Source organism: Micrasema longulum, unplaced genomic scaffold, assembly GCF_059751315.1.
Source record: "Micrasema longulum isolate JH-2025_06_02 unplaced genomic scaffold, ASM5975131v1 h1tg001195l, whole genome shotgun sequence".
In the NCBI taxonomy this organism is placed as follows: Eukaryota; Metazoa; Arthropoda; class Insecta; order Trichoptera; family Brachycentridae; genus Micrasema; species Micrasema longulum.
In genome coordinates this window covers 1-15,775 of record NW_028278382.1, presented here as the reverse complement: position 1 = coordinate 15,775, position 15,775 = coordinate 1, and the positions used below count along the sequence as shown (strand labels likewise).

At 36.6% G+C, this 15,775-nt stretch overlaps 1 protein-coding gene across 1 annotated transcript in view; it reads left to right on the top strand.

The window, feature by feature from the left end:
- LOC148276556 (uncharacterized) overlaps positions 1–11,099 on the top strand; it is a 167,486-nt gene extending 156,387 nt beyond the window's left edge. The window contains exon 5 of the mRNA XM_088234094.1: positions 10,022–11,099. Coding sequence (XP_088090220.1) covers positions 10,022–10,169 — 148 coding nt within the window. The 3' untranslated portion in view covers positions 10,170–11,099. The remainder of the gene's footprint in view (positions 1–10,021) is intronic.
- Positions 11,100–15,775: the final 4,676 nt, after the last annotated feature.

The following is a 15,775-nucleotide window of genomic DNA, read 5'->3' as shown; positions in this document are numbered from 1 at the left end:
GTTAGACAACTTAACAAATACTCAACTATATTATAGAAATAATACAAACTTTGACACCAAAATTTTGAAACCACACTGGAACCTCGAAATATCACATAATTTTTCAGCTATTCCTTTTTCGTTTAAGATACTAGACTTTAAAATGAGCTTATTTATATTTTTAGTGGTAGGAATCAGTGCTATGCAAGCTCCTGGCGTCACTGCGACCTGTGAAGATCTATTGTGACGGATCCCTGTGAATAGTTCTCGCCCTCCGAGCGCAGGTTCTTAATAAGCCCGGCTATTGTGTGGAAGGCGAGAGATTACATTTTGCTAAATCTCCCCTTCCAAGCCCAGATCCGTAAAATGTTGGGTTATTAGGTAAAGGGCGAGCTCTTTAACATCCACAGGTTTAACCAGTGGTCCACCGAGGCGCCTTTTATGATGTAAAGCATCACATTAATATAGAATATGTATAGCTATTTCCTCATATGCACTGTAGAACCTCCATCTAGAAGTTTCGGAAAGGTTCACTTTAGCAAGATGTTTGTTCAATCTGCAGTGTCCTGTAAGGACTCTAGTAATAACCATCACTTGATTTGAGCTGAGCTTTATTAGGTCAAAAGACTGGAACCTTGAAATAGCACATAATTATTCAGCTATTCCTTTTCTGTTCAAGGTGCTTGACTTTGGAATGAGCTACATCTTTTTTAAAAAATACACTTTCACTAGCCACTTTCCAGAAACGCCTGAAACATGACTATATATCCTCAGAATCCTGAACTGATTGTATTTTTATTTTTTTAAATATATATTTTTATACCCTTTCTTTCCTTGGTTCCTCTTTCTCTCTTCTTTCAAACACATTATCTGATTCCACATTTCTCATACTTTAATATGTATAGTGAACTTAACATATTAAAGTAAAAATTCACAGAACACCTTAGAAACTATTTTCCTTATCTTCTTATTTTCACATCCGATCCTAAGTGGACATCACCAGTTGCCTCCGGGAGACTTCGTCGCCAGCCAGCACTCTCGCCTCCTCCCGCGTCAATCCAGCGCCCCTTAATTCCGTCGAATAAAGCTGAAAGATTTTCAAAAAAATTCCAACTTGGGTTTAGATTCTCTCGAGGCTGGCGCAATATGTGTCCGAGCCAGGTCCACCACCGCATTTTTAAGACGCTCGTTATAAGATGTTGCTGCGTTTGTTCTCGGACTTCGACGTTAGTCATAAAATCGAACCACTTTATGCCTAATATTCTTCTCAAGCACTTAATCTCAAAACTCAGAAGTTTGGTGTTCTGAGCTTTGGTAAGATGCAAAGATTCGCACTGGCATTATACAAGAATCGAATAATCAACATTTCGTTTTGACTAAGTGTTGACTAGAGTTTCAGACAACACGCATCATGTTAAAAGGGCTGGTAGCGAGCTTTTTGTGCATGCATCCATCCTCAGTTATGTGGACTATCAAGTATAAAAAGCTGGCAATTTTCTCGATCCTCTGTCCATTGTTAAAGAGAGGCTGATCAGGGTCGGGACAGGATTTGTTGCACATAATCAGAGTGTTTTTGGTATTAATATGAAGACTCAGACGGGTAGAGTTTTCTTGCAATTTTTCAGCTTTTCCTAAAAATCACCGATAGACCTCTCATCCGCATCGTCTGTATACTTCATATCTCGCAACTTTAAAAACTTTTACTTCCTAATAACAATATGGAGTTGGGATTAACAATCCATGGAGTTGGGATTAGTGCCTCAATAAATAATTAATGTTACATAAATATCAGGGGCGTGCGGTGAGGTTTCTGATTAGGAAAGCTGTTTATAAGTACTAGGTACATGCAAAAATAATATATATCAAAATAAAAGATTATTTTTATTGTAACAGAGAGGGGAACTGGTTTAAGTGGCCACTTTACACGCTGTGTAACGTTCACCATCCAGCCCATGAATTAACATTCACATTTTCTTAACTCTTCCATCTTTTGACGTTTGTGAAGTAAAGGAGCTGAGACCTTTATCGTGTGTGGTTGAGATTCATCCGGCTGATCCAATTCCCCTACCAGTAGCTCAATCACAAATAACTATCGACGTGCTTAAAAACATGCTAAGCATTTCAGCGATCACAATGAACAATAATGAACATGCTTAAGTTATCGCAGTCATAAGTCAACGCGTGTGTAATCTCTAAGTCAACGCTCGTGTCGGTTTGTTTATTGTTTTCCTCGTAAATAAATACAGTTTACTGGCGAAAAATCGGTGCTTACTATAAAAAATAATAAAATTTATTGCATTTGCAAAATAGTAAGGAGTATCTAATACAAAAAAGTGAAAAGTAAATTACAATTACTATGGCGACTGCTTTTCTTGACATTTGGCTCACCAATCGCCGGCTAAATGCAATAAATAGCGTGATAAATAATAAATAAATTCATAAAAATAGAAGTTTTGAAATATTTTCCATATTTACACCGGTGCATTTGAAATATGTGATTGCGCAGCAGGATTATATGACGCAAAACGTCAATATTTTGGCATTTAATATGAGGTGTTCACGGATGTTCCATTGCGATCGCGAATACGATAAACAACCACGGTGTGAAATTGTTATCACGTCGCTTATTAGCACTCGATAGTTATTTGTGATTGAGCTACAGGGTACGTATTCTGATGGGAGTTAAAATTTATGTTTAATTTTATATACAAAGTAAAATTAAGTTTTATGTATGGAAAATAGAATTTGTTGACAATTTTTTATCTGAACATGTTTAATTACCGGTTGCCACATGTTCATACATAAATATCGATAATAGTTTATACCGTCTCAGTATATACCGATGAAGGTAGCCGTAGCCTAACGAGTACATATTGCCTCGATGCCAGAACAATGTTGACCCCTTTTCTTAATATCAGATCCCTACTGGAGTATTTTGTATTATGGTTGAGGTTGACGGTTGGGTATCTGTCTGTGTGTAACCATTTAATACAGTAATTTGCGTAAAAAACAGACATGTTCCATGTTACTAACGTCATTTGCATAATTTGATTTGACAGAAAGCGGCGGCCATTTTGAATCCGCCGCTCGCCATATTACTTTCACAATGTATGAACAAAAAACACACAGCTGTTTTAATTGGTAAAAACGCGCTGGTGTGGGGACGTGTTTCCCTTATCTACACGTAATGGTGTATACGGCACTGCATTATATTATAATGTAACTGAATCATGCCTATTAAAAAAAATATTCAAGAAAAATAGCAAATGAATACACAACCCGTCGGTGAATTTCAAAAATAGAGAGACGACTCGTTTATTTTTCATTCATTTATTACATTTATTTTATTTACATTGAGAACATTTCTGAGTATCCAATTCGTTCTCAAATCTCAGTACATTACAAAATATACATAACAGATTAATTATATAATAGGAAAAGGAAGAGAAAAAGAAAGTCACGTAAAATTAATATATAACTTAAATTTTAATATATTAAAATAAAATCACTTTGTTTTTATGTACTACTTTTTTAAAAAAAAATTGGCCACTAACTTGTTTCGGTAAACTATGCCTTCTTCAGGCGTTTAGTTCTTAATAATTTTTTATATTACTTTTTAAATTTATGTTATTTCTCTGACGTTTTTCTTTGTACAGGAAAAATAAAAAACCTGCTGACAAGCCGGTTTCGCGGTTAAGTGGGTTTAATTTTTTTTCCTGCTATATTTTCTGTTCATTTTTACCTACTTGAATAAAAATAAATATTTAAAAAAAATACAAACTAACATAACATATATAAATTTTTCACAGTGAGGGTAGAGTGGGCGTGCCTACGGGAGTAGAGAAGAGATGGGGTTTGTGTGTGTTAGGGAGAGAAAACATGTTTGATTATGTCCAAATGCTTGCAGACTGGCTGGATTTCCTCCCTAGGGAGTTGTTCGTATTTAAATTTATTTCAACAGAGAGGGAAAAAGTTTTCGAGAAGGGAATATGGAAGTCTAGGCATTTACAGGGCTTATGACCTGTCATCGGCTGGTTTAAGTGGCCACTTTACACACTCTTTTACTTCACGAAAGTCAACAGATGGAAGAGTTGAGGAAATGTGGATGTTCAAACATGGGCAGAATGGTGAATGTTACACAGTGTGTAAAGTGGCCACTTAAACCAGCCAATGACAGGTCATAAGCCCTGTAAATGCCTAGACTTCCATATTCCCTTCTCGAAAACTTTTTCCCTCTCTGTTGAAATAAATTTAGAAAGAAAACATATTTAAAATAGGACTAATACTAAGATATAAAAAAATAAAATACAATAATAAAACTTAAAAATCGGAATTTGACACTAGATGACGACACTTGTGTATGCGCTGTAGCAAATCATCGACATATTTGTCATTTTAAAGCTCTATTTATAAGCTGTCAAAATCAATCAACAGTTTTTGATTTGCTTGCGCGCGTCGTATTTTTTTCAAGCACGGAAAATTTTGAAAATTGGCCAAAAAACAGCATTTACAGGAAGTTTTGCACCTTTTGCAAATAATAATGCAGCCGAAAGTCATCGTTTGCTCGTGGAATTGTATGAAGAACATGCTCTTGCGAAATCACAGTGTAAAAGTGGCAATTTCGATATCAAAGACAAAGAGCGGCCTGGACAGCCGACAAAGTTCTAAGATGAAGACCAGAAGGGAGTTACGAGCTTCTGAAATCGGGTGAAATCATTCATTACTGGAGGGCTCTACCGACAACTTACTGATTACTTGCTACAGTCGATGCAGAATGCACATTCCGAAATACGCTTCACTTCAGTCCGAGCCATAGAAAATTGGCTCGATTCGTTCTTTGATTCAACAGATGACCAGCTTTTTTGGTCGTTTTCTTCAAATTTATAAAGACAACATACATAATGGTATTTTTACGTCAAAAAACGTGAGTGTATTTATAATTTTCTCAAACTGAACGGTTTGGGTAGGTAGGAAGAAGTTGCCTTAAGGCAATATGCCCGCCCTTATATGTATATATATTGTATATGTATATAAAGTGTCAAATAAATATATAAATAAGTACGCGACCTAGAACAAGTGGTAATATCTTAATTTCAAACCCCCCCTAAGTAAATCCAGCCTAACAAATTTTCACAGAACGCCTTAAAAACTATTACCTTTTCAAGTTGAAATGTTTAACTCCTAACTTTTCTACCCATTAGTTGAACATTTTAACAGCTATAAAAATACCCAGGACAATGCAAATTTGCCGGTTGATGCCACCCGTCAATTAATAAATGCGTTTGTAGTGTCTAGAGTCGATTATTGCAATGGTATCTACGCAGGTCTACCGATGAACAAAATGACTCGCCTACAGTCTGTATTGAATGCCGCAGCGAGACTTATTTTCGGAATTTCTAAGTTCAGTCATATCACTCCACTACTTCGGGAATTACGCTGGCTACGTTTTCCACAGAGGGCCGAATACAAACTATATTGGCTTGTGTATAAGTCACTGCACAACTCTGCTCCGGAATATCTAAGGGAACTATGCATTCCAGATGAACTAGCTGACAGGCGTCTCACGCTTAGATCAGCTACATACATCTACGGCGAGAGGAAAAGTTATTTTACCTCTACGCAAACAGCGCATTAAATTTAGTGAACGCGCATTTGCGATCGCAGGCCCTACGGCATGGAATGTTCTCCCAGCAGAGGTGCGAGGCTGTGAAACTGAAGTGATATTTCGGAAGATACTCAAAACCCACTTGTTCTCTAAATCATTTGAATAAATCCGTAGCATGTGACAACAAAATAAATTGTTTTAATTAAATCCAAATTTAAAAGCTTCAATTAAATGTATTCTTCTATAGAATCACTATGTAAAGCGCCCTTGAGGTATTATATTACGAAAATGGCGGTGTATAAGTTATCCATAATAAAAATAATAATGCTCATTAATTTCTAAAACACCGTGGGGGCATCAGCCTAATAGTTTTTTAGTCTATTCGGGACGCACATACGAACATCGCCATTTAGAAGAAGAAGTAAGATCTTAGATAACTATGAAATTTAACCTCGGAGAGGATTATTGATTTATCAGTTGATAAGGCTCGAAAAATGACACAAAACATTTTAAACTTGTTTTCTCAAATTAAGACATTTACAGGGTTTTCTCACTACACGGGCGATATATTATATCAATACTAAGTTGTGCTGAATCTCTCAAAGGCCCTTTTGTGCTCAAAGCGTCCCTCAAAAGGTTCGCTGGAAGTGTTTTCTATAGTCCAATTATGAACTTCCGTACCTTATCGGGGACGCTCCTCATCTCGTTATTACGGTGGCCGTTTTCTCCAGTTCCCTTTGAAACGAACGAGCATAAAATATAATCACGGAAAGCCTTTTAAAAGGAACCATAATAGCTACATTTACAATCGCCATACCACCGCACAGAAAGGCGCATAGAGCACTGCTTAGTAAAAAAATGCAGGTAATCTCTATCAGCTATCACACCATCAGCTGATGTCACGGTAACAATGTTTAATCAATGCTTTATATATTGGAACACTTGACAAATTATCAACTCTGCTCAATATTTGGCGTGTGTCCAAATGTTTGTAGACAAAATACTGGATTTCACCCGCTAGGAAATCATTAAGATTAAAAAAAATACAACAGGGATGGAGAACAATTTAAAGAAGAAATATGGATGTTTAAACAAATACAAACTTATACCACTTTCGGACAAAGGGATTTTGAGTATTATTCAATTAAAATCTATAACCTACTTACACTATCCATTAAAACAATTAGTAAGGAGAAAATATTAAAAAAGGCTATAAAAAAATGGATAGTGCGGCTGGGTAGAAGTAAAATGGATTGTCTCATTCACCCAAATCAATATTGAATCAACTGCTCCACAAGTGTATAGCTTATGTTAGGTTTTTGTTATTTCATTGTGTGTTTTGTAATATAAATAATATAGATGTACATAAATACCTTGTTTTTAAAACTGTCTGAATATTTGTTAATTATCATTGTTTTTTTAAGTTAGTCCTCTTTGTTTATTCTCAAATGTAATTTGAAAAAGTATATTGTTAAGTGTCCTCGGCACGGGAAACCCCAGTGAGGTCACATTAGTTTTATTATTAATTATAGTTCGTAAGCAAAACATATGAATAAATAAAAATGAATAAAAAAAAAACATATGCAAAATAGTGTAAAGTGGCTGCTTAAACCAGCCAATGACAGGATATGACTATATAAATGCCTCATATTCCCTTTTCTAAAAGGTTATCTATTCTTGTTGTGATTTGTTGCGCTGCTCAATGTTTATTTTTGTCAATTAATTATTATTTTAAATTGCTAGGATTTCACTCGTCCATGCGCTTTGTAGCTGCAAGACGATTGGTAATCTAGCTTCAATACGTAAATTTTATCAACTATCAAATACGTACATTTTGTAAACGGGGTCGAGAATCTCAACCGTCCATGCGCTCAGTAGCTGCAAGACTTGTCATTAAAATGACTGTCTAGATTCCTCAAATATATCCGACCCTCCATCCACTTGGAATGAGTGATTAAACGTTCGTTAAATTGTTTGTAGGGGTGAGCGGGTGAGTGGTCACCGATATTTGATTTAAAGATTGGCAAAAAAATGGTTGGTGATGTTGTGTTCTTCTACTTGGTGCATTGAGGGGAGATCCTTAAGCCCACCATCCATCCGCAGCTGTTATAGAGTCCTGGGAGACTTTCTGTCAGCTGCGCATAGAGGAAAGTTATTATAAATATTCCCCAGGAATACAAACTCTATGCAGATTAAGGAGGGGGGAGGAGGATGTATGGACAAAGGCCAACACGTCATCCCCACCCCTCAGGATCCCCTCAATGCCCCTGTTTTTTTTATTAAAAAAATACGTATGTACACAAACAATTTACATAAATAAACGTATCCAAATATACAAAAACAATTTCTTAAAACTATACTAACATAACAAACATAACTTACACAACAAACATAAGTAAAAACACGGATATTTACAATAAAAGAACGGCTTTGAATAAAGAAGGACTCCTGGGTGGTCAGAGGCGGAGGATCCGAATACCACCCCCGTAAGGGGAGGACAAAACAAAAGAATGTGTGCGTTCTGCTCGGAAGGAAGCACAGTCCCAACCGAATGAGCATCCCACAGGAACAGTTGCCTGTCCCACCATATTTGACCCACCTAGGCGTCCGCGCATCTGAGGAGCTCTCAACGCGATACCCAAGTCCGGACAAACTGACGGAAGAGTGCAAAATTCGTACTGTTAACCATCAGATCCACATTCCACGCTGGTCACATGACCCCTGTCAGACCATTTAGCATCTCATCTCTGGCATCATCTAATAGCACACAGTGCCACAGGATGTGTTCGGCCGATTGATGGTTATCTCTGCAAGCACAGCTGGGGGCAAGTCCAAGTTTATGAAGCTTGTCTCTAAACTCCCTATGTCCCGAAACCTGGTCAAACACCAAGAACTTACTACACATCCTGTGTCTGATGGAAGGTAAAAAAGACCACGTCTATCTCCCCGTACATGCCATGTCCCATCTATTCTGCCATTAATTGAGAGTTACGCCTCGCATAATATCACATAGTACGCTAAATCTTGTCTCGGAAGGGCGCAGCTCAACACTAAAGTATTCCATATTCTCTCCTCTTCTCACAGAGCGTTTTACTACTGCCGCTCTTGTCTCAAAATATATCGGGAGAACTCCTGCAAGCACAGGAAGAGTCTCAGACGCCACAGTCCGATATGCCCTTGCCAGTGCCAGCATAGGAATCCTCTGTCCACTAAGAAGTGCTAGTCTAGCCACTCCGATACCCAATAAAATATACCATAAATTGATATTTTTCTGTGGTTCTGTGTGATACAACAACTCTCATCCATGAAATCAACTCAAACGACGTAACTTCGTGATATATTGTATTTTAAAGATATATTATCCATTACTTTTATACATCACTCATTAAAAAATAAATAAAAAATAGCACTACGAAATCAGTTGATATTAAATATTTAATTGAAATGTCAACTAGTTGTAAAATTTAATAGTGCTAAAAACGGCCGCGTTGAGCGCCATATGTTTTGCAATATGACGCATGCAAGTAAATGGTCTTATGTCAAAAGTACCATCTCAAAAAAAATTGCCTTTAAGAAATAATGTTTGAAATACTGTTTTCCAAATCAAGAATCTTCAAATAATTTATGTAATATGCAAGTTTAATCTAGGAGAAAAAACCCGCACTGGGGTTAAGACATTCAAAATAAAGTATACTTATTTGTATGAAAAAATAAGCTGGAATAATCGGCTAGTTTCTTGGCTCACCGCAGGCGCTGGGCTGGGCGCGATTTATTAATATTAATTTTTATATTAGGTTAAAGATACAAACGGTAGAAATTATTTAAAATAAATAGTAATTACTTATTTGTTTTTCTGTAAATAAAATTACAGTATAACATTATTATGGTTGGTCAAATATAATGGTAAGCTGCGCATAATCGCTTCTATACACGGTTCGCCCCTACTATGGTACATCGCCTCTGTTACTTCAATACTTTTTATTTTTGAACCCTTTATTTATTGTAAATTTGCTGCATACCTATGTTATCCTTTTTTATTTATTTTTCCTTTATTATTTCTTTATTTTCTGCTGATTTTATTTTATGTATATATATTTTCTATTTTCTGCTGATTTTATTTTATGTATATATATTTTCTATATTGTGTGCAGGTGTTTTGTTTCATTATAATTGTTTTTCAGCATTATTTTATACTTTGTCAAAGGCGTAAGCCGTCGAAATAAATAAATCAATTAACAAAAAGAGGTCAGATCTCTTTGAAGAAGCTTACAGTCATCCATTTTTGAAACACAGCGATATAGTTTTAGGTCGTCTGCAAAAAATATTGTTTATTAGTTAAGGTATAACTAGGTGCTCAAATTTTATTTGTACAACTATCTAAAAAAAATGCATCACACATTACCCTGAGAGTGTAAAACTATTTTTTTTTTTTTTCAGGGATTTAAGTCACAATCAACTAACGTCTCTCAGCAGAAAGGCACTTCGAGGACTGACGTCTTTGAGAAATCTCCAATTGGACAACAATAAACTGATCTGCGTTGACGATCAACTCTTAAAGGTGTTCAAGGACCTGGAAATACTGTGAGTATTTTTTCTCATTTGTGATTCATTTCATTTTATACGTATACATTTAATTATTTTGGTTCAATCTGGTAGTGGAAATCATCCTGTACAAAACTATCCTCAGTGGTTGCGCTACGTGTAATATGTTTATTGTGTATTGTACAATCACTGGGTTACTGTGTTCAATTTGTTGCTACCTACTGAGCCCTAGTGATAATGTTGTAATAATCCTACTGTGGGTGCAATCTTTTTCTCTCCGGCTCAATAATAACTGAACGGTGACCGAATGTACTTGTACATGTGATATTGATATTCTCAGCGCGTTTGCTAACAAGTAATTTTAGCCATCAATTAGTCATTTCAATCCACTGTGTGAATTTATAATAAAAAATCCAACAAGTGCCGATCTGGTCGCAGGATCTGATAGAGCCTGCCGCGAGAGGGAAGTTCGAACATTAAGGTGCCGAGAATTTCAGTACAAGATAGGTTATTGTATTTATTTGTATTGGGGTTCGGTGGCAAAGAAGCTGAAGATAACACAAAAGCAACGCCAAATCTGAGAACCACCAAAAAACGCAATATTTGAGCGTCTATCTGCTATCTGGCAAGCTGCGCGATCACTCAGAACGTGGGTGATTGCGTCATTCGCCAGATAGCGGGTAGGCGCTCAAATTTGCGGGTGTTGATGGTTCGCGGAATTTGTGATTGGAATTGCATTATCTTTATACATTGCCAGCTAATCTGGAGATCCAGCGACGATCCGCAAATTTTCACTTAAAAAGAAAGCATTCCTCTGTTGACACTCTTCTGATAGCGTCCGTTTTCTCCCAACTTAAAGAATGTTTCAATCGAATATAATTTTTTTTTCTTTAAATGCTCTTCTTGATGCTTGGCAATCGCGATGGGAATCTTCCCCTTCAGGAAGGGTTACCTTTCTTTTTTCCCCCCAATTCATCAGCGCTTAAAACCTTCTTGGGTTATCCCCGATCACTGGACTACGCAGTTTTTATCAGGTCATGGTAAATTTGATCAAACATTATTTGTTTTCAATAATGTTGATTCCCCTTTGTGCTGCTGCGGATATCCTAATCAGTCTTCTGAACACATCCTGTGGTCTTGTGCGATCTCTTTTTTTCTACGATTACCGAATAGAGTTTCTCGCTACTATCCGAGGCCCTGTTATAGGTCCTGTCGTATATACAGATCTGGTGGCTTCCAATAAGAATTTTAAGGGTTTTCAAAAGTTTTGTAATCATTTCGGCGAACTAATCATGTCCAATCAGTTCAATCCCAGTCAGTGAAGAATTCCCTCCCCTCTTTTCTTAATCCAATGAAGTGCATATAATGTATTTCTGGATAACCTTCGTGCTACCAGATTACAGAGAGCTCCTTCGGGCAGCTTTTCTCGTTCGGCAACGAGCAAATTTTCCGAGTATGCGGAAACTGCCAAGGAGACTTTTGTCCTCAGATGCGGTGTGCGGTATGTGGTGGGCAAGTTATCTTTATACTTTGCCACTGAACCCTAATACAAATGAATGCAATGCAACCTACCTTGTAATAGGAATCATCCAACCTTAATGTTCGAACTTCTTCGCGGCGGGCTCTGTCAGATGTCCCGTGGTCAGATTGGCACTTGTCGTTTCTGACTATTGATGCATGCGATAACACGACACATTAGACAGTATAGATGTTCAAATATGGGCAGAATGGTGAATGTTACACAGTGTGTAAAGTGGCCACTTAAACCAGCCAATGACAGGTCATAAGCCCTGTAGATGCCTAGACTTCTATATAACCTAATCTAAAATGTTCTTCATCTCTGTTGTAAAATATTAAAGTGAGTATATGACCTTCCCTATCTAACTGCAACTAGAAAACTTTTTAGAAGAAACGAGAAACTTTCTAGAAACAAACTGAGCAATTAAATATAACTGAACTCTTTCAACTAGAATCATTAAAATTTATCCTTAAATTAGCCACCAATGCAATTGTAAACGAAGAACTAAAACTTGTAAAAAATCGTAGTCACAACTTTCTAAAACAAGACAAGGACAATCAAGACTAATGAACCAGGGACTGAAATTATACAATAAACTACCAGACAAAGTAGACCTATGTATGGAGTATCTTGATGTATGGCTAGATGTAAAAAATATTATTTTGAACAACAGAGTATGAATGAAAAATATTTATATTATTTTATGTAAAATCAATGTAATAATCCGTAAGGCTTTATAAATAAATTTAAAAAAAAAATATATATATATTTATGTTAACTATAGAAATAATCGATAGATAAAGCTGAGAATACCAAGATCACAGGCACACTTGATGACGGTCCAAGAGTTATTGGGCCGGAGTGAAAAATATTGTACCCACAGTAGGATAATTATTACAACATCCAACAATGTTTTGAGAATGTCCTAATGTTTGCAGACAGGCCGGATTTCCTCCCTAGGGAATTATTTAGATCTAAATTTGTTGCAACAGAGAGGGAAAACATTTTTGAGATGTAAATATGGAATTCTAGGTATTTACAGGGCATATGACCTATCATTGGTTGGTTTAAGTGGCCACTTTACACACTGTGTAACATTCGCCATTCTGTCTATGTTGAAACCATTGAAATCCACATTTTCTCAATTCTTTCATCTGACATGACAAAAGTTTCACCTATTTTACTTTACAAAAGTCAACAGACGGAAGAGTTGAGGAAATTCGTCTATCTCGGTACGGGTTTACCTACATAGATAGATGCAACAAAGTACTTATATTCGAAAATAAACATAGCACATTATACTGTACTATTTTATAATATATTTATATGCATATTGCCTTTAGACTTTTTTTACTGCGTACCCAAACCGTTTAGTTTGAGAAAATAAGAAGCTTGTGGACATATTCTAGGTGTATTAAAACAGAATCATATAATTTTATTAAAAAACATTTTATTGGATTATGTAAACATTTTAAAATAGAAAAAAAATAAACTAAAGATCTACACCATAATATAAAGTGGAGGGGGATGGGGAAGATAGAAGGTGGAAAAGTGAAAAACTGAAGAATTCATATATCGACATTTCGATCTTGATTTAAATGTTATTAAAGAAGGAGCTAATCTAGTAATCGGGATACGTTGGATTTAATGGACCAACTTAGTGCTCTATGCGCCATCAGGAGCAGATAACGATTCGATTATAATAATCATTCTAAATATGTGTTTTTTCAACAACAACAACAACAAACCATCACGCCGTTTCCCCGTAAGGGTAGGCAGAGTGGATAGAACGCCACATCACTCTATCTTTGCATACAGATCTCGCTTCTTCTACATTCATACATCTTCTCATGCACGTGCGCTGATTATTCCGACTTTTGACATGTCTATCTTTAAGTATTTGTTGGATTTGATCATGCCATGACTTTCTCGGTCTTCCTCTATTTCTGCATCCATCAACATTCGCATTGTAAATATTCTAAGCCGTTCTTTCGCTGTACATTCGTTCTACATGTCCAAACCAGCGCAGAGCTTCTTTTTTGATTTGTCGATAATGCTTGTCTCAGCCTTACATTATGTACGGATCTAAACATTTGTGCATCTATCGTACATAGTTTTACCACACATTCGCCTGAGAGATCGCATTTCGACAGCATTCAGCCTACTTTCATCCCTGTTTTTCCAAGTCCATACTTCGCTCTCATACATCAGGGTCTGGACCAGGACTTCGTTGTGAACTGCTAATTTATGTTTTTTCTATCACCATAATTAATTCATGAAGGTAAAATGATTAGTCTTACGCTTCGTAAATAAATGTTTCGGGTCACTCGTATAGATAATCGATCCCGAGGCCTCTTGCACGGAAGGCAAATGCGGTGACCATAACACCGCTACTGCTCCGAAAATGTTTCTGCCCTATGCACCATCTTGTATGCACTGAAGGGTCAATTACGGTATTGAGGTTCGAAATTATATTTGGAACGTATTCTAAATTTGAAAGCGGGTAACGAATGGGGTGGCACGCCTCCGCCCCACAAATTGAATCAGCCTTCACGCCATTGGCCGGCTCGTATTTCGTGTTCCAAATTCAATTTGGCCAACCAATCCCGGTCACGCAATGTTGTACAAAGAGCGCTAATTTTTGTGCCTTTAATACGATTTAGGAACATAGTTCTATATTTGAAAAGAGACGACGAAATTATTGGAGAGTTGAATCTGGTCTGCCAAAATTTCACTCTGGACGTCGGACTGATTATGCCTAACGAATCAGCTAAACTTGATTCCCATATTCTAATGGCGAGTTATTTACAACTCGTTAAAAATAGCCCTCAAAATAAATATTTGGATAAATCATGTATTTCTTTTTTTTAATAAAATCGAGGTCTCGTATTCCTGATTTCCGCATCCCAAAACAGATCCGAATTCGTTTTTTTTGTTGGCGCTTTGAACTAGAATCCTTAACCTTTATTCATAAATTAGCCACCGATGTAATTGTAGACGAAGAATTAAAACTTGTAAAAAATTGTAGTCACAACTTTCTAAAACAAGACAAGGACAATCAAGACTAATGAACCAGGGACTGAAATTATACAACAAACTACCAGACAAAGTAGACATATGTATGGAGTATCTTGATGTATGGCTGCGAGACATGGTGCCTATCCGAAAGAGATAAACGGAGACTAGAGGCTTTTGAGATGCGGTCCTATAGAAGACTACTAGGAATTTCCCGGAGAGACCACATGACAAATGAGGAGGTTCTCCAAAGAATCGAAGGTGGAAGCCACCTGCTCAGAACCTTGTCCGGAAGGCGAGCGAGATGGATCGGCCGTGTAATACGTCAAGAAGGCCTCCCGCTTGTCATAATGGAGGGGATGACCGAGGGGACAAATTCTAGGGGACGCCCGCGCCGAGAGTACCCGGAGGACCTATTAGAGGACGTGCGCTGCTCATCATCTGCTGACTATAAAAGAGCCGCACAAGACAGGGAGGAATGGAGGAGAAGGATGAAAGTAATTGCTGCCAGCCAATCCCAGGATTGAGACCGGAGAAGAAGGACCAGACAAAACTAAACAAATGACTCAGACAACCTTTACTAAAGATGTTAAAAATATTGTTATTAACAGAAGAATGTGAATTTTAAAAGTAAAAATATTTTGTTAAATGTATGTAACCCAAGGAAATAAATGAAGAATTAAAAAATTTTTTTTATAAAAAATTCAATTTTTACGTTTAAACCCAATATAAATTTTATATTATATAATTGAGGTCTTTTCCACAAAATGGCGTACAAAACAAAATATAAGATGAATATTTTTTTAACATATTACAACAGAGATGAAGAACATTTAAGAAAAGGTTATATAGAAGTCTAGGCTTATGACCCGGGCTTATGACCTGTCAATGGCTGGTTTAAGTGGCCACTTTACACACTGTGTAGCATTCACCATTCTGCCTATATTTGAACATCTATATTCCTTCAATTCTTTCATCTGTTGATGTTTGTGAAGTTAAAGAGCTGAAACCTTTATTTATGCAGGTGAGATTCATCTAATTGAATTATTTCACCTACATACTAGACTAGGCGACGCCTGAAAATGTTATTTTTTCAATTTCTATACTTCTTCATA